The sequence below is a fragment of the Rhinopithecus roxellana genome, chromosome 10 (assembly GCF_007565055.1).
Source record: "Rhinopithecus roxellana isolate Shanxi Qingling chromosome 10, ASM756505v1, whole genome shotgun sequence".
Taxonomy (NCBI): domain Eukaryota; kingdom Metazoa; phylum Chordata; class Mammalia; order Primates; family Cercopithecidae; genus Rhinopithecus; species Rhinopithecus roxellana.
The window spans coordinates 39,149,729-39,169,946 of record NC_044558.1 but is presented as its reverse complement, the minus strand read 5'-3'; the positions used below and the strand labels follow the sequence as shown (position 1 = coordinate 39,169,946).

Sequence of the window (20,218 nt, the reverse complement as noted above, 5' to 3'; positions counted from 1 at the left end):
TGACGGTAGCCAATAGGAACTTTAAACAGCTGCCAGGCAGGCAGTAGATAGAAGGATAAGAGTTTGTAACCAAAAGCCACTATCAGCTGAAAGAAGATCACAAACAGAACACAAGCAGAAGTGAACTCTTTGAGAAAGAGAAAACCATGAATCTTTTGTTCGCTGGAACTGGTGGTGCCTCTCTGATAAAGGTGTCCAGATTTAGTTTCTTACAGTCTAGATATTTACTGTTCACCAGGTGTCTCTACATTTGGTTTCTGGTTTGCAAAAAGAATAACGTTTTGAAACTTTATAAATATGTGTTCCCTGTGAAAAGGTCAAGGGTTAACTTTCTGGTTTGACAGTGACCACATCCAAACTAAAGGATCTAGAAAGATCCTCGGCCCCCAGTTCACATTGGATTGTATCAGCTGGGTTATGCAATGTTTGTCAGGGGCCCCTTTGTCCAGAGCACAGGCAGACCAGTGTGAGTGCTGAATGTTGGCAATGTGTGCCAGTGTACCACTCTTTCTCACTGATATTTTTTGTGCTGCTCTGATACAAGACTTAAGAGTTGTCAAAAAAAAAAAAAAAAAAAAAAAAACCCATGATACTTTGGGAGATTAAAGTGGGAGGATCACTTGAAGCCAGGAGTCTGAGACCAGCTTGGGCAACATAGTGAGACGCCCCCCACCATCTCTACAAAATAAAAATTAAAAAACTTAGCTGGGTGTGGTGACATGTGCCTGCGGTCCCAGCTAGTCGGGAGGCTGAAGCAGGAGGATGACTTGGGTCCACGAGTTTGAGGTTACAGTTTACAGTGAGCTATGATCATGCCACTGCACTCCAGCCTGAGCTACAGAGCAAGACCCCAAAGCAAAGAAAGAGAAGAGAGGAGAAGAGAAGAGAAGAGCATGATAAACATAGGCTGAACCACCAACCCTGCAGATACCATATTGTACCAACAAAAGGAGTGCCCCACCTATACATACACCAGGCCAGTTTGGAGGTTTAGGGCACATTGTGCCCCTTTAAAGTTCTATTGTTGTCCTGGTTTTAAACTATTTAATTGTAGCTTCTCCTTCTTCCTTTAAGCACTTATAAAAATAAAAACATTAGTTTGAGTTTACTGGTCATTACAAACATACTTTCCTTATCGATTCTCCATTCATTTTCCGGGCCATATGTTAGCCTCTGTGCTTCCATATCAATGAAGTAATGATGAGGGTAGGACTCTGCCTCATCTACACTGCCAACATCTGGGAAGCCTCCATTCCATTGCCATCTCTTCTTGGACTAGAGTCAACCCTTAGATCTTCACTTAGCCTTTTTTTCTACATGGCTTCTCTTTTTTTTTCTTTTCACTCTCTCGAATTCACTTTATCTTCCTCCACATTATTATATTTCTTGGATTATACATTCACTCTTTAAGAAGCACTCTACACTTGATAGGGGCTGTGTGCTCATTGTCTTTCTACATGCCTGGCCTTGTATAAAGAGTGATGGCAAAAACCACATTTTCTTTTGCACCAACTGAATAACTTCTGCAGTGGGTCTTCTGAACACTGGCTGCAAATAAGATTCATCTGGAAAGACCCGATGCCTAGGCTGCAGCCTAGAACAATTAAAATCAGAATCTCTGGCCAGGTGTGGTGGCTCATGCCTATAATCTCAGCATTTTGGGAGGCTGAGGTGGGAGGATCACCTGAACCCAGGAGTTTGAGACTAGCCTGGACAACATAGTGAGACCCCTGTCTCTCTATAAAAAATTAAAAAGTTAGCTGGGCATGGTGGCCTGCGCCTGTAATACCAGCTACACATGAAGCTGAGGTGGGAGGATGACTTGAGCACAAGAACTCAAGGGTACAGTGACCCCTGATCATGCCACTGCACTCCAGCTTGGGTGAGACAGCAAGACCATATCTCAAAAAAAAAAAAAAGAATCTCTGAGGATCAGACTCATGCATGCACTAGTGGTTTCTAACTGGCTCGATTGCATAGTTAAGTATTTCCTAAGTGAAAATTAGGAAAACTATTGACTTGACCTGGAGCATTCCCTCAGATGATCTGCAAAGAATTCTCCTGAACTCTTTTCCAACCTGAAATTACAAGCTCGAGCAATATAGTGAGATGCTGTCTCTAAAAATAATTAAGTAAATAAATACAATTGGCTGGGTGTCACGTGCATGACTGTAGTCCCACCAGTCATGGTGGAGGCTGAGGTGAGAGGATCACTTGAGCCCAGGAGTTTAAGGCTGCAGTGAGCTATGATCCTGCCACTGCACTCCAGCCTGGGCAATAGAGCAAGACCCTGCCTCTGAAAATAAAGAAAAGAAATACCTGAAATAATAACAAAATCCATACTTTGCATTCTACTATGAGCTAATAATATACTTAAAATATAAAAGTCAGGCATTGTCGCATTTGTGTTTAATTGAAAACAGCTTGCATGCCTATGCATTCCACTGATAACCCAGGGAGATAAAGTTAAGAGGCCACATGCTCTATCACCCTGCTATTCAGATTTGTTCTGTGGGCCAGCAGCATCAGCACCGCCTGAGAAATGCAGAACACTGAGTCTCAGCTCTGTCTTACTTAATAAAAATCTTCATTTTAACAAAATCCTAGGTGATTCGTATGCAAAATGCATTCGAGAAATTAAAATTGTTAGTGTTCTAGAACACTAACAAAGTGGTCCACAAATCAAAAATGGTTGAAAACAACTGACATAGATCATTTGCATTCTTTGCTCCACCCATATACACTTGGCTTCCTTGAATAAAGTTTAGGAAATTTGATATATTGAAATTGGTAACATTGCTGTGAGGAAGAAACAAATTGTGCTCATGTTTCAAGGAATGTTAATTTTCCATTTATTACACATGTACAAAAGATACTTTGTTTTGTTCATAATGGAAACACATAGGTACACTTGTGGTTTTTTTGTTTTGTTTTTTGAGATGGAGTCTCACTCTGTCGTCCAAGCTGGAGTACAGTGGTGCGATCTCAGCTCACTGCAACCTCCACCTCCCAGATTCAAGCGATTCTCCTGCCTCAGTCTCCTAAGTAGCTGGGATTACAGGCACCTGCCACCATGGCTGGCTACAGGGTTTCACTATGTTGGCCAGGCTGGTCTTGAACACCTGACCTCAAGTAATCCGCCTGTCTCTCGGCCTCCCAAAGTGCTGGGATTACAGGAGTGAGCCACAGTGCCCAGGACACTTGTGTTCTTTTAACTCTTCTGATGCTAACAAATTGCTGGGCTAAGGAATAAGAGTGCAGGCCCACAAGCCAGAGCCCCGAAGCCCAGAGCCTGCCCCTGTACAGCATGTACATTTGGCTTCTGACATGGCAATGACTGCCCAGACACCAATTAGATTTTTTGTAATGTAATCAAATATAACCTAATTTCCTTTCTGTTTTTTGGAAGGGAATAGGAAATGTAATCAGAATTCACAGTAAGCTGTATTTTACCAAAAAACTTTTGGCAGTATAGACATTTGAGGACTAGAATCAGATTACAGTGATTTGATGGAAACTCAAAACTTAACCCTCCCGTACCCTCACACTTTTATGTTAATAGTTAAAAAATCAATCTATAAAGAAAAATCATTACTTCACTTGTGATCATCATTAATGAATTTTAAGCAACTCACTATCACTAGTGAAGTTCAAGATGATCAGAGAGAGTTGCGTATTCATGTTTGTCCAGATAACCAGAGTATTATTTAATGCATGTTGGTTTTTATTCCAAGTGTGCACAAGTGAAGCTAACTGTGGAATGTGCATAATCGCAAAGGTAATAGGTTGGTAAATAGGAAATGAAAGAAGAATTAAACGTATCTTTATTATTGTCTCTATTCTCCAATTAACTAATATTCATCTTCAGAATATGACTGTATTTTAAAACCCAAGAATAATGTATAATTCCTGCCTGGCACATCTTATTATGATATCATCTTCAGGGCTATAGAACCCACTCCTGGACTCTATAAAATGTCAATAACTTCATCAGACTCTGCATGGTAGTCTTTTCCTTACAGAAGTCAAAAAAGAGAGAAACTAAGTGAGAGGAATAGGTAGGTGGAAGAGATGGGGCTCACAGTGCTGAGCAGAAAGTAAGACAAGCCTAGGACTAGGAACAGTTTTCTGCCATTAGCATCCAGGAGCCTATTGGGCTTCAGACATTGGATGTAGAATGGGAAGGAGGAAACAGAAGACAAGGAAGTGTAAGCAGACCAAAACGAAGGAAGATGAGGTAGCCAAAAGAGTAAGATTAAAGGATCGAAGGGGTTAAAAAAAAAAAAAAAAAAAAAAAACAGTGGTTTTAGTATCGGTGACATTCCTTCCACTAAAATAGTCTCCAGAAACAGAAATCACAAACCTACACAATAAAAATGAGCCGTGATTTTAGTTTGTTTTGCTTTCTTCACAAAAGTGCCAGGATATTAGGTACGTATTGGGATGGAGGTGGACTTAGAAGTTCTAGAAGCCAAAGCATTTGTCTATTGCACAGTGAAGCATTCACTTCACAGAACCATATGCAGATCAGCACCCAGTGAATTCTTAGGAGGAGGCAAAGTTTTGCCCTGATTCTTCTCCAATTTAAACATTAGGGGAGAACTATTTTAACAGGAAAAGCTCTTTCTACATAATGTTTACAAGAAGGGAGAGCTAAAATTGGAGCATTGTCCGCAGAATCATATAAGGAGGGAAAAGCGAATACTTTATGCAATAGCCATGCATGAAAGATTCTTATATTAGGTTACCTGCCAGTCCTGTGATAAATTGCATACATGGCCCTCCTATCAGAGAAATAAAGAGAACATGGGTGCTATGGAATGAGAAGTAAAATAAATTTGTTTAAAGCTTGTGATGTAAAATGAAGGTTAACGTTGGAAAGTAGATTGAACTCTTGGCTACAGAGATGACAGCCATATAAATGAGGCACAGTCTTTCTGCCTTTTCAGGATAAACACGGTCTGTGATCAGTTGTGAGAAGAGGAAATCACATAAGGAAAGCAGCAGAGAATGGGAATATTGCAAAGACAAAAATCAGAATGTGGAATTGAATACACACCCATAGTTATCAAAGCAGCAGCCTTCCATATTTATTAAACAGTTTTACTTGCATCATCACATTTTGTCCTCACAGAAACCTCATGAAGTAGGTGCTGAGATTATTCTCTCCTTAGTACTGAGGAAGCAAAGAGTGCAGAGAGGTCAGCTGATCTTCCCAAGGTCACTTGGTTTGTAACGGAGTCAGGCTAGAGCTGAGTCTGGGATAAGAACCCTGTTTTGCCACCAGATTTCAGAATCTGCCCATTTCACCACCACATTATCTTACCTCTCTCAGAGAATCCTCTGCAGAAAATGGGCACTGATGAGAAGGAAAGGCTTGACAGAAACACATATTACCTGTAGACATATAACTGTGAATGTTTATAAAAAGAAAGGGAAGTTGGAATGTTGCAAAACGGAAAGAAAAAAAATAAAAGAAGGGAAGGCAACAGTATCAAAGCGTGAGCCAGTCAGCCTTTTCGACTGTTTCTCTGTGCATTTATTTGTCTGGTCCCTCACTACCTGTGAGGTAAAAACTGTCTCCACTTTTCTGATGAGGAAACCGTAGGTGAGAAATTGAAAGGCATCCTGCCACTAACGCAAAGGTAAGGTCTGATTAGACAAAGACAAGAAAGAAGAGCATTCCAGACAGAAGGAACTATGTGTGCAACTCCTTACAGTGGTGGGGGAAACCTGGTATATCAAGAAACAGAAGGTCAGTGCAGCTGAGGCAGGAGTGAGGTGGAGAGACTTGCAAGAAGAGCACATCTAGTGAGACAGGTGGAGGCCAGACCCCTTGAAAGATATTTGGGACATGTCAAGGATCTCAGTCTTTATTGTAAAAGCAATGGGAATCCTTTGGAGGGTTTTAAGGCTGGCAGGTGGGGGTACTCAGACTTGTGTCACTGCAATAGTCTGGGAGAGAAAGGAAAACATCAGGGTGGGGACAGTGGAGATGAAGAAAGGGAGATGGATTCGAGAAATATCTAGGAGATGAAATGACCAGTGTTTGATAATGAATTGGCTACGAAGAATGAAGCAGAAAGAGGTGTGGAGTATAACTTCTAAGTTTCTGGTTTATACAGCCATGTGCTTACTGAAGCCAGTCACTGGACAAGACACACTGGGAGATGGCTATACATATTTGGGGAGTATGTGGTTCTGGGATAATGAGTTTGGTCTTGAGCGCTTGTGTTTAAGGAGGAACAACTAAGTAGAGATGCCACATAGTTTGAAATACAGATCTGGACTGAAAGAAAAAAAAGTACAATCTAGTTTAGGCCCCCCAACCATGCATTTCTCTTCACCTAACACTTTATTATAATGATTGATTTGTCTGACCACCCTTTAGAAAACATGCTCCATAATGGTTGGGACCATGCCTCCCTGGTTTACTGCTAGATCTTCAGCACCAGGTAGAGTACCTATGACAAAGAAAGCACTAGAATGTACTTATCAAAGTGAACTGAAACCTCAAACTCAGTGTTGATCTAGATGGCTACTCAGACGAGATTGGGCACATTCAGGGTGATATGACCAGAGGCTAGACAGCCACTCAAGATCAGTTCATCTCCCCTAGTTTAACTGTAACCTGCATTCATTCATCTCCCTGGGTCCAAACTCTTACTTCTGTACCCTGGCTTTCCCACATGCCTTTCTTGGGCTGGGAGTTGGACCCAGTGGTTCCTGCAGAGATTTTAGAGTTGATCTATCTGCCAGAATTAGTTTTCCCATTGTCTCAGCTGAGGATTCCCCATTCCAAGAGTAAGACACAGGAAAGAACCATGATATTAAGTCTTGGAAGGTTAATGAGATTCAGATAGGCAGTGGGTAGAGGATGCTCATAAACACAAGGCCCAGAAGTACTGTGGGAAAGAGCCAGAAAAGAGATTTGACTGGGACAGAGAAATGAGATAAAAGTTTGGCCAGATAAGGTAAGATGAGAGCTTTGAATATCAGAACAGAAAGTTAGGGTTTAAAAGAAATGATAATGTGGAAGAACTGTAGATTTCTAACAGGGGGATTATTTAGAGTGTAACTTTAGGGAGATTAATCTGGCAGCAGCCTACAGGATTAATTGAAGAGATAAGAGATCAAAGGCAAAAGGACCAGCTCAGAGGCTGTTGCAGTAATGCAGGTGTGAAGAGATAAGAGAATTAACTAGACAGTGGAAATGGAAAGTCTCGGAGATGAAGATAAATGGAAAGAACTTGGTGAATGATTGTTTGGAAGGCAATGAAAGATTCAAAAATGACCCCTAGATTTTAAACCCTGGTGATACCTGGAAGACTAATGGTGCCCCTGATAGAAAAAGGGTCTTCGTTTTCTATGAAGAAGAATAAAACTGAAGAAGTTATTGCTCACATTATATTGGCTGTAAATCATCTCCTTGCTACAGTATTCACAGCAGTGGTGATCTCTGAGCTCACCAAGCAACTTTTAATGTCATTTGACTTTAAAATATATTCCTTCTTGGAGTCTTACACTTCTCAAAGATGCCAGAAAGACAGAGGTTTGGTTCCTTTAGACACTTCATCTGGCTCCTAGTCAAGACAGCTGATTAGTCTCTAAATTACTGCATTTCAATGAACCTATAGACTTTTATCTCTCCCCAAGCTGGAGAGGGGGAAATTCTTTGTTTTGTTTTGTTTTGTTTTGTTTTGTTTTGTTTTGTTTTGTTAACCATTTCAGAGGTAAGTCTAAAGCAATAATTTTTCTTCCTACTGGCCACCTTAAGTTTACCAGTACATAAGATGGTGATTAGAAAGACAAAAGCACAAATTTCCCATATAAGCAATCATGTTATTTAATATCTTCCTAGATAGGCTTAATATCTCCCTAGATATTAATTTGGAATCACACATTATGGTCTCCATAAATATTTTTTAAAAACCACCACCACAACAAAAGTGACTCTGGTGTTATTGTGAAGAATTAATATAAATCATTATGGATTCAAGATGTAAGAGTACATATAGATTAAATAATAGCCCGATAGCATTATAATAATTCTGTGACAAATTTAGCTCCAATGATCCACTGATTCCAGGGCAATAAAATTTCAATGCAGTAAATTTTATTACAACAAAAAATGTATGTACTTTGTTAAACTGTAATATATGCAGATACAGAACTACACGATTTTCACTTTATTGAAAAAGTAAAATAATAATCAAGAATGCTTTCATTTCTTAAAATTTATAAATGAACTAAATTGCTGTGGTTTTTTGGCTATCATGACTTATTCAAAGTGTTCTCACAAAATGTACAATGTACTTTTTAAGAGTGTTGGTCACTTCTTTAAAACTTATTTTTTAAAAATGCTCATCCAGGCCGGGAGCCATGACTCACACCTGTAAACCCAGCACTTTGGGAAGCCGAGGCAGGAGGATTGCTTAAGCCCAGGAGTTCAAGACCAGCCTAGGCAACATGGCAAGACTCCATCTCTACAAAAGTAAAAAATAAAAATAAATATTTTTATAATGCTCATCCAGCTGGGCACAGTGGCTCACAGCTGTAGTCCTAGCACTTTTGGAGGCTGAGGCGGGAGGATCACTTGAGATCAGGAGTTTGAGACCAACCTGGCCCACATGGTGAAATCCCGTCTCTACCAAAAAATACAAAAAATTAGCTGGGCATGGTGGTGCACACCTGTAGTCCCAGCTGCTCTGCTCGAGAGGCTGAGGTGGAAGAATCACTTGAACCCAGGAGGCAGAGGTTGCAGTGAGCTGAGATCCTGCCACAGCACTCCAGCTTGAGTGACAGAGTGAGACCCTGTCTCAAAAAATAAATAAATGCTCATCCAAATATAAAATAGCAATATCAGTCATAAAAATGCATTGCTTCATAACTCTGTTTATTACAAGAATCCCTATAAACTGTATTATGCAGCTGCAACATTCTTCACACTTTTGGCTTTTTTTTTCCTCCAAGTCATCCATGTTAATAATTGACATTATTACAGTCATCTCAGATATGGAATTAACCAAGATCAATGGCTTATTTTTTGACTAACACTTTACTTCTTGTAGTTAATGGCTCATCAAAGACATTCTTAAACAAATATATAAATTTGTGTGATACATTGACAATGTGTCATATATGAGATATGTATAAAGGGCCATTTTGTGGAACAACAATAGCAATAATGATCTCATTTTCTAATCTTCACAATAACACCATTTATAAATGGAAAGTTTTATCAGGAAGTATGGAGTAGCTTGGCAAAATGTTTCTTGTGAAAGAGAAAATTTACATAGTTAACCATTTTTACATAGAAATATTAGGAAGAAAACTTTAAACACAAAGAAAATGAGCTTATTTTATTTGGTGGCGGGGGCAGGTAGGGTTGCCTGAACATAAAAGATTAATTGTTTGAGGCCTAGCACTTTGGGAGGCTGAGGTAGGCAGATCGCCAGAGGTCAGGAGTTCAAGACCAGCCTGGCAAACAAGGGGAAACCCCGTCTCTACTAAAAATACAAAAAAAAATAGCTGGGTACGGTGGCACGCACCTGTAATACCAGCTACTCAGGAGGCTAAGGCAGGAGAATTGCTTGAACCCAGAAGGTGGAGGTTGCAGTGAGCCAAGATTGGGCCACTGCACTCCAGCCTGGGCGACAGAGTGAGACTCGGTATCAAAATATATATATATATATATTAACAGTTTGACTGTTACCTTCTAGCTCTTTGCCACGTAGAACACATTGATATGACAGAACCACATTCACAGTGAACTTGGAATTATGTTTTATTTTTATTTTACCTAATACTGGGTAACATTCATCTCTGTTCTTGCATGGCCTCCATCCATCCAGTTGCCCAGGCCAGAATGCTGATTCACCATAGCTTCCTCACCTTCCTCTCTGGCCACATCTGGGGAGTCACCAAGTTCTACCAGGCCCACATATTTAACATCCCTCATAGTAGGCCCTTCCTCGCCATTTCCACACTTCCTTCAGGCACTCATCTTTCTCACCCTGATGACTGCAACTGCCTTGTTCATGTACTTCCCACTAGGCCCTCCTAGACACTGCTATTAGAGTGACCTTTCTACAGCACATGTATTATTAGGGCCTCCGGTCAGAAAGCCTACAACACCCTCATTTCAGAGAAACACTTTTATGCAAACCTTGAAGACTGCTGGGAGAGGATGAGTCATTTCTCACAGACAGGTAGCCCGGAAACCTGGGAGTGATGTCATCCAGACTCTACTTAACTTTGGATACTCAAAGTTATTGAGGCCTCTTGACCAGGTTCAGTGGTGGGGAGGCAACAACTAGGTTCATAAGAGACAGTCCCCTTGGCCAAGCAGCTTGAGCAGCAGAGCCTCGTCAGTAATTGTGGAGTCTTCAACCTCAAGCCCTCCCTCTGGAGAAGGAGTGATTTCAACACACACCCAAAAGTCATGCCATGACCCCTCCTCATCAGTTGTAGCCCTCTAAGTAACATTGCAAAGACTCATACTTAATAAAACTCTGTTCTTGCACCAGGTGTTGTAATATTTTTTCTCAGCCATTTTAGCCTTTTGGACACCAGCTATTCTATTGCTGGCCTAACACAGAAGATGTGCATCCTCTTTTCTCTGTGATGGAAACCTTACTATAATACTGATTAAAACATGCAGCGTCACGTACGGATTAAAGAATGTATGGTAAATAGAGAATCACCAGCCCATATGGCAAGACAATGGCAATCTCCCATAGACAGATGTGAAATGATAAAGGGTTAAAAAACTTCAGGAAGAATAAAATAAACTTTTAGAGGGAAAAAAATGATACTACTTCCTAACTTTGAAGGTTTTCCTCAAATAATAAAGCCTGTCATTAAACAGTAGAATGCTTACTGTTTACAAAACACATTCATATTTTCTCATTTAATTCCCAAAGCAATTCTGTGACAAGTGATTCTGCCTTATACATGTGAATATTGGCCCACAGAGAGAGATAGCAATATGCCCTCAAATCTTGGAATTAAATGACAGTGTCTTGACCTAAATCTGTGTCTCAAGTCTCCTAATTCAGTGCACTTTCCAGTTTACCACATGCCCGTTATGTAGGTGGTTGTAGATGGCATAAGATGTAGGGAAAATTTTTGTTTTACCTATAAATTATACATACTATAAACTATATGTAACAGACCTCCCCCAAAAGGAGCATAAAATCACTATATTTCCCATATAGTGATCACTTTACAGATGGCATTTCAAGATCATAATTAAGAGCTTTTATTTGAATGAAGACAAGGCCACTCGTTATTGAAAGTGTTTTACTTTGCTGCGCATAACTGCAGACAGGTTTGGGGCTGCTTCTGTCACAATTTCAATGGATGCTTAAATGGCCAAGATGCCAAGATCGTTGCTAGAAACTTTCTCTGCAAATGTCACCACTTCTTTGACCTTCGGAATGCAGACACTGTAATCGATGATGAATCAGGAACAAAACTATTTGCCTTGTTGCATTGTGTGTGTGTGTGTGTGTGTATACACACGCGTAGCAATAATAGTAAAGGCTGAAAAAATAAGGGTGACTTCTATAAGTCTAAATGCAGGCACCTCTAAATTATTTCTATTATGAGGGTTGAAAGAAATAGCCTGCATTTCTCAGAACTGAAATTCAGTGACAATCCAGCACTCATTTTAGCCACTTTTGCTTAAACAAAATTTGAATTTACCTTTATTTTTCTGAATGGTTTCAATGGTCAAAAGACAAAAATACAAAGTGCTAACCAACTTCATATAATAATATTTAAAATCATTAAGGTATTTTATATTTGCAAAGTCCTGTTGCGTTATTTTCTTAATCATAAAGCAACCCTATAAGACAGAGAGGAGTTATCCCCATTTTACGGATGTGAAAGCTGACGTCTGTTGACTTGGCCAAGCTCATACAGCTTCTAGAATTGGCTGGAACCTGGAACTTCCCATTCCAAATCTCTGCACTAATTTATGGATTCTAAGGTGCCTACACACACAGACACACACACACAGAGACACACACACAGCCTCTGTGACTTGCATAAAATGGAAATAACAAAGAAATACTTAAAAGCAGAACTATATAATGTAGTTATTTTTGTTGCTACTGACAATAAGTCTATTATGGAACCATATTTTGTATGTATATGTCTTCTTGTACTGGATAGTGATGTTATCTTATACCCAACTGCTAAAATATTGCATTTTTCAAATATATGAATAGAGAATGTTCAGCTGCCTGAAAAGGCCAGATTGACATAATATGAACTCTTTGTTTACTTACTGAATGGACACAGCTTCTGCCCTGTCAGCTGCTTTGTCCACAGTCTTAACCTTGTTGTGAAAGAACCTCCTGTATGAGTGACTGGATAATTAATTCTATACACCTGTTTACCCTTGGGATCTTCTGTTAAGAGTAAATCAGATATAGAAGCAGAGTGTAGAATAGTGGTTGCCAGGGGCTGGGAGTGGGAGTGGTTGAGTGGGGAGATGTTGGAGAAAGGGTACAAAGCTTCAGTGAGACAGGATGAATAACTTCTGAAGATCCATTGTATGGCATGGTGACTACAGTTAATAATAATGTATTTTATACTTGAAAATTGCTAATAGATTAGATCTTAAATGTTCTCACCACAAAAAAATGTTGAGTATGTGAGGTGATGGATGTGTTAATTAGCTTAATTTAATCATTTTACAATATATACATATGTCAAAACCTCTCATTGTACACCATAAATATATTCCATTTTTATTTGTCAATCATTCCTTAACAAAGCTGGAGGAGGAAATGAAATCAGATAATGCCTTTGAGTGTGAACAATATACATGAACTAGATTTAGACCACTGAGGTCAGGTGAACTCTAAAACACTGCATTTGGAAGGAGTATCATTTATCGAGAGCTTCTTATATGAAGAAACTGTTTAGTAGAGAGATGTGTTGATCCTTCACTCGGAACATCTGGAGGTCTATGCTGTTGAGCATTACATCTGGGAATATTAGTATTTAGAGTGTTTGATCTCTGAAGAATTCTCCTGTCTTACTCATTTCATTTCAGATAGCAAATTGGTATAAGATGATAGTGTGGAGGCCAGATTACATCCTTTTTTCTGGGGGGAAAAGAAACATGATTCATAAAAGATATCTGTCCAGAGAAACGGCTATATTAACATTGGGAACTGATACCTGGGTCACTTCAAGATAAAGCAGAAACTTTGGTAGCAACATAAAATACAGAAGAAGACAATCCTATGACTTCATGCTGAAAGAGCCTTTTCCATAAATGCATCCCAACGTTTGCAATGAATTTTAAGGTTTGTCATTTTCAAGACTTTTTTATTTTATTTTGTTTTCTGTTGCTCAGGCTGGAATACAGTGGCGAGATCTTGGCTCACTGCAACCTCTGCCTCCTGAGTTCAAGCAATTCTTGTGCTTCAGCCTCCCAAGTAGCTGGGATTACAGGCATGCACCACCACACCCGCCTAATTTTTGTATTTTTAGTAGAGATGGGGTTTCACCATGTTGGCTAGGCTGGTCTTGAACCCCTGACCTCGGCCTCCCAAAGTTCTGGGATTACAAGCATGAACCACTGTGCCCAGTCCAAGACTTTTAGAAACCATTCTTTTTTTTTTTTTCTTTTTTTTTTAAGACAGAGTCTCACTCTGTTGGCCAGGCATGATCTCGGCTCACTGCAGCCTCTGCCTCCTGGATTCAAGTGATTCTCCTGCCTCAGCCTCCCAAGTAGCTGGGACTACAGGTGTGCGTTGCCACGCCCAGCTATTTTTTGTATTTTCAATAGAGATGGTTTCGCCATGTTGGCCAGGCTGGTCTGGAACTCCTGACCTCAGGTGATCTGCCCGCCTCAGCTTTTCAAAGTGCTGGGATTACAGGTGTGAGCCACTGGGCCCAGCCACCACTCATACTTTCAATGCATAAATGACTGGCGATGATCAGTCAACATATCAGCATAAACGTAGAAGCTCATATTATTAAGTCTCTATCCTTTAATCAGTGCAATAGTTAAGGAGAGCTTACATGTGTGCTTTACTTCTAGTCAAACAAAAGCAATCACCTCTTTATCTCCTGATGAAATTATACCTTATGTGAGCATAAGCCAAGCACATTGTTGCTAGAGAAAGGAAAGAGAGATGGTGTTGAGTTTTCTAAACATTTCTGGCTCCATTTGTTGACAAAACCTTAAGATATTTGAAAGCTATGTTTCTGTTGCCTACAATGATAGTTATACTGTGGAAATTTAATTGTAAATGGGCTATGACACCCAACTCTTAAAATTTGCTCCAAGTGACCTTATCTCAGCTATTATCAAAATTTGGCTGAGGGAGGGCCTTTGAGGCATTGCTTGTTCCTTCCCATTCAGTCCGTAGAAGTAGGAATCAGAAGATGATTGAAGTGGCATAGTGGCCAAAAGTAAGGAAACTGCTTTCCATAGAAATGAGCTTCCTCCCAACAAAGAATTTCGTTTCTAAATTGTTTAATTTTGGTTTGCTGGAGATTATTTTGTGATCCTGGTGTGCTTCCTGCATCTGTTTAGTCTTAAATACTTCCGAAAACATTTTTCAGAATCCACTTGTGATTTTCTAATCCTACCTAATACATGGGCTACTAAAATACAACTCTTCTTTTTTTAATCCTATCTTTGAAAATGCAAATGTGTGGGTCTTAAAAACAGATTGGGAGAAAAAACAAGTGAGGGCTCTTGGAAACATAGTTTGAGTGATGGTGGTTCTAGTATTCATACATCTTACAGAAAATTGCAAATGATGTGAGTTTTGTCACTTCCATACGAAAAGTGAGGACCTTTACATTATAGCCACTGTTTATGTTGGATTGGGGCAAAATAAATGTATTGCACTCCCTCTGCTGGCTTTGAGGTGGCAACAGCTCATTAACCAGACTTACTTTTAGATGTATTTCCCCATTTTAAAACAGATGAAAATGGAGTGTAGGAAAAGGAAGCAAAAGCTGGAAAGTTGTTAATTTTATTATTCATTTAGAATGCCAGAAAAACAAACATCTTCTTCACACAAATGGTTAGGATAAGCAAGAAAGCCAGCAGTTTTCAGGCTTTTCAGTGCTGTCCTAAGAAAAAGGGAGGGGCCCCCTCTCTGTTTTCCCTGAGGCGTGTCTCTAGCAGTCTATGAAAACTTGCTCAGTTCCAATGAGAACACATGCACACAGAGAGGGGAACATCACAAACCGGGGCCTGTCAGCAGGTGGGGGGCAACGGGAGGGAGAGCATTAGGACAAATACCTAATGCATGCGGGGCTTAAAACCTAGATGATGTGTTGATAGGTACAACAAACCACCATGGCACATGTATACCTATGTAACAAACCTGCACGTTCTGCACATGTATCCCAGAACTTAAAGTAAAATAAAAAATTAAAAATTAAAAAAAAATTACTCAGCAGGGTGCGGTGGCTCACACCTGTAATCCCAGCACTTTGGGAGGCCGAGGTGGGTGGATCGCATGAGGTCAGGAGTTCGAGACCAGCCTGGTCATCATGGTGAAACCCTGTCTCTACAAAAAATGCAAAAATTAGCTGGGCATGGTGGCAGGCGCCTGTAGTCCCAGCTACTCCAAAGGCTAAGGCAGGAGAATCGCTTGAACCCGGGAGGTGGAGGTTGCAGTGAGCCGAGATCACACCATTATACTCCAGGCTGGGCAATGAGAGCGAGAGAATTCATCTCAAAAAAAATAAATAAATAAAATAATAATAATAATAATAATAATACTCAGTTCCTTCAAATACTGAAATGAAATAATCTTTTCTCAGAGCTTACTGAACAACCTATTAGACTAGTATGTTTAGTGTGTTCAAAACAGGGAAAGCAAAGACATTCTTTTGGCTTAGGGTGGGAGGAAGAAAAGGGTATCTCTATGCTAGTGTCAGAAAGATACTAAAAGATCAACACACTGAAACTCCATACCTCAGGGGAGGCCACTTCCATCCATGAAAGAACATTACCTACAAGCCTGGAAGAGAATCATAGCACCATGGAATTTTAGAGCCAGAGGACCTAAGAATCAACAGTCTACACATGAATGAGAAGGAGAGCTCATCTGGAGAAGAAAATGCTCCAGATGTCAGGGCTCCTGGGGACCCCAGGCCCTGTTCCACTCTTGTTCATCATGCATGGGGAGGGTTTTCCTGCAAAGTTGACCTTCTGCTTGGGCTTTGCTCTCTTTTCCATTCTTGCTTTCTTTCTTCCACAGGCGTCTGGATGCTAACCACATCAGCTATGTGCCCCCAAGCTGTTTCAGTGGGCTGCATTCCCTGAGGCACCTGTGGCTGGATGACAACGCTTTAACAGAAATCCCCGTCCAGGCTTTTAGAAGTTTATCAGCATTGCAAGCCATGACCTTGGCCCTGAACAAAATACACCACATACCAGACTATGCCTTTGGGAACCTCTCCAGCTTGGTAGTTCTGTAAGTTTTATTGATTTTGCTGTCTCTTTTAACAGTTTCTAATGTCACTGGAAGACCTTGGCCTTAAAATGCTGGCTCTTCAAAGCTTAATTGGGAACATTTTAAGGGAGGAAAACCTCCTGAGCCCCTCCCCAAATGACTTATAAATGCTCCAATTGTGCAAATGACTTAAACAATACTTACCAAGCACCTGCTAGGTGCCAAGCACAGCAGGGCATACAAAGATAATGAAATATGACCTCTGCCTTAGAGGAGCCCATTGCATATTGCACAAGGAGTCACCTCACTGTACAGTTAGTACAGTAACCTAATAAAAATTCCTCATTTTTAAAAATGATTGATAATTCAGCAAATTGAAAGATGCTCTTCTTATTCTCTAATAAGAACTTTCTGAACCCTTACCAAGAAAGAGAAATGAGAACAAATGATGTAACTGCTCAATGAGTTCCTTTTGCCCACTGCCCAAATAGAGCCGATTTATTAAGACAAGAGAATTGCAATAAAGAGTAACATACAAGGCCGGCATGGTGGCTCACGCCTGTAATCCTAGCGCTTTGCGAGGCCAAGGTGGGTGGATCACTTGAGGTCAGGAGTTCAAGGCCAGCCTGGCCAACATGGTGAAACCCCACCTCTACTAAAAGTACAAAAATTAGCTGGGCATGGTGGCACACGCTTGTAATCCCAGCTATTAGGGAGGCTGAGGCAGGAGGATCACTTGAACCCAGGAGGCCGAGGTTGCAGTGAGCCAAGATTGTGCCACTGCACTCCAGTCTGGGGAAGAGAGTGAGACTCTGTCTCAAAAAAAAAAAAAAAAAAAATTGTTTAACACACATACAGCCAGCTCAATGGAAGACTAGAGTTTTATTATTACTCAAATCAGCCTCCCTGAAAGTTCAGAGGCAAGAGTTTTTTTAAAGATATTTTGGCTAGCAGGGAGCTAGGGAATGAGGAATGCTGATTTGTTGGGTCAGGGATGAAATTGTAGGAGGTTGAAGATCAGGAAAATAACTAGTGGGTACTAGGCTTAATACCTGGGTAATACCTTGCTCTGAGTCAGTCCTGGGTGAGGGCCTTGAGACCAGATGGGCCAGTTTACCCATCTGGGTGGTTCCATCTGATCTATCAGAATGCACAGTCTGAAAAATATCTTGAACACCAATCTTAAGTTTTATAATAGCGATGTTATCCATAGGAGCAACTCAGAGGTTAGGAGTCTTGTGGCCTCTGGCTGCATGTCTCCTAAACCATAATTTCTAATCTGTGGCTAATTTGTTACTTTTACAAAGGCAGTCTGGTCCCCAGGCAAGGAGAGAGTTTGTTTTGGAAACACGCTGTTATCATTTTGTTTCAAAGTTAAACTATAAACTAAATTCCTCCCAAAGTTAGTTCAGCCTATGCCCAGGAATAGACAAGGGCAGCTTGGAGGTTAAAGGCAAGATGGAGTCGGTTAGGTTAGATCTCTTTCATTGTCATATTTTTCTCACTGTTGTTTTTTTTGCAAAGGTGGTTTAATTGACAGCATGTTATGCATTTGCACAGCTTTTCCCCACATATGTCTAGATTTCATTATTTTAGTGAATCAAAAAATGATTCTCAAAGAAGTAATAGTTTGAAAAATAATCAGTCTTCTTTAAAAATGTAGCAATATGACCCCCACATGTATAATACAATCACCAATCATCGAGGAAAGCTTCGTCTCACTATTTCTCTCTTTGCTTCATGCCCACCCACTGACCCACCACTTCCTTCAATCATTCCACTTGATGACATGTCCGTCCCTTGCACTGTAGTGTATACTCCTTTGAGGGCTGGACAATATCTTATTTATCTTTTTAGGTTCCCCTCAATCTCCTTCCTCATATGCTGTGTGTAGAAGATCCTCAATGAATGTTACATAAATCTCACCTAAAATGAAAATTTATTTATTAGAACAAAAATCTTAGCATAGAAGGAAAAGAATTTTTTTGTGATATTAGAAATTTCTACACTGAATTTCACATATAAAGATGATGCTACTGACCCACCAGAAGCTGGGTATATGCTTTAATTTCTTTTCCTCCACTAGAGGAAATGGATTTATACAGATCCAGCTACACTTTTAAACCTTGTCCTCCTTAAGCCCATTTTCTAAAATCCTTTTGAGAGTTGGTCCAGTTTTCAGTTGTGCACAGCTCTTCTCACTGGCTCTGACCTAACTGACTTACCAATTGAGCCAAAGATGATAATTATATACACTAATACTGTGTCAAGATAACTAATCTCCTTGGGCAGCAGAAAAATCTGATCACCATTGCCTGTGACTGAAATTGTTGTTTCCTGTTAACCTGTGCCCCTGCCCTGGGAAGGTAGCCATTATATGCCTTCAGCTTTACTGGAAAATGTGCTTGCTACATCTATCCTCCAGGTGTCAATGATGGTCAGTATCATTGCTTAACATCCTATATCCCAAAGCCATGCTGAACAAACTATGCTTACAAATATGCCTGGAGAATGTAAATTAGTTCAACCATTGTGGAAGACAGTGTGGCAACTCCTCAAAGACCTAAAGACAGAAATACCATTTGACCCAGCAATCCCATTACTGGGATTCCCAAAGGAATAGAAATCATTCTATTATAAAGACACATGCATGTGTATGTTCACTGCAGCACTATTCACAATAGCAAAGACATGGAATCAACGTAAATGCCCATCAATGATAGACTGGATAAAGAAAATGTGGTACATATACACCATGGAATACTATGCAGCCATAAAAAAGAACAAGATCATGTCCTTTGCAGGAATATGGATGGCGGCCATTATCCTTAGCACACTAATGCAGGAACAGAAAACCAAATACTGAATGTTCTCACTTAGAAGTGGGGGTTAAATGATCGGAGCACATATGGACACACAGAGGGGAACAACACACACTGGGACCTATCAGAGGGTGGAAGGTGGGAGGAGGGAGAAGATCAGGAAAATAATTAGTGGGTACTAGGCTTAATACCTGGGTAATGAAATAATCTTTACAGTAGACCCCCATGACACAAGTTTACCTGCGTAACAAACCTGCACATGCACCCCTGAACTTAAAATTTTTTTTAAAAAGCCTTGAAACCCAAACTTACTTATACCAATCGTGTTGCTCATATTATTATACACACCCTGATGTCCCGAAGCTAAAAGATAAAAAAACTGTGACTGTTTTTTAAATTCTGTGGTATAGAATCATCTGTGGTATGAGTGAATGCAGCATATAGCCATTTTTTAAGTTAGCTTCTTATAAGTAGTGCATTCTTTAGTGTACGTTTCTTTGGATTTAAGCTATCAAAATGGTAAGTGTGCTCTGTGCAGTGTGTCTTACTAACTATCTGTAATGTTCTACTGCAGACATCTCCATAACAATAGAATCCACTCCCTGGGAAAGAAATGCTTTGATGGGCTCCACAGCCTGGAGACTTTGTGAGTTGACCTTTTATTTGTTTCCCTTTTTTCAGTATTTTCATGAATATTCTGAAAGAATCAAAATAGCCTTAAAGCCAGACTTTGTTTGGTTTGGTTAATTGCCTAAGCTTTCAACAGATATTTACAGTGGCATTATCTTACACACACAACCTTCACAGGGCTGAACAATAAAACTGGGATTTTATTTTAATCTAATGAGAGTGATAAATTAGTTAGAATCATTATAGATTAAATGAGATGTTCTCTACTGCGCAGTGACTATTTGCTTAGAAACGTGTAGTCTCTGTCAAGGATCACTCAGG

The 20,218-nt window shown here is 40.1% G+C and overlaps 1 protein-coding gene across 1 annotated transcript in view; it reads left to right on the top strand.

Moving 5' to 3' along the window:
- Window positions 1-20,218, top strand: part of LGR5 (leucine rich repeat containing G protein-coupled receptor 5) — a 148,311-nt gene that overhangs the window by 99,722 nt on the left and 28,371 nt on the right. The window contains exons 5-6 of the mRNA XM_010370727.2: window positions 16,251-16,466; window positions 19,842-19,913. Coding sequence (XP_010369029.2) covers window positions 16,251-16,466; window positions 19,842-19,913 — 288 coding nt within the window. The remainder of the gene's footprint in view (window positions 1-16,250; window positions 16,467-19,841; window positions 19,914-20,218) is intronic.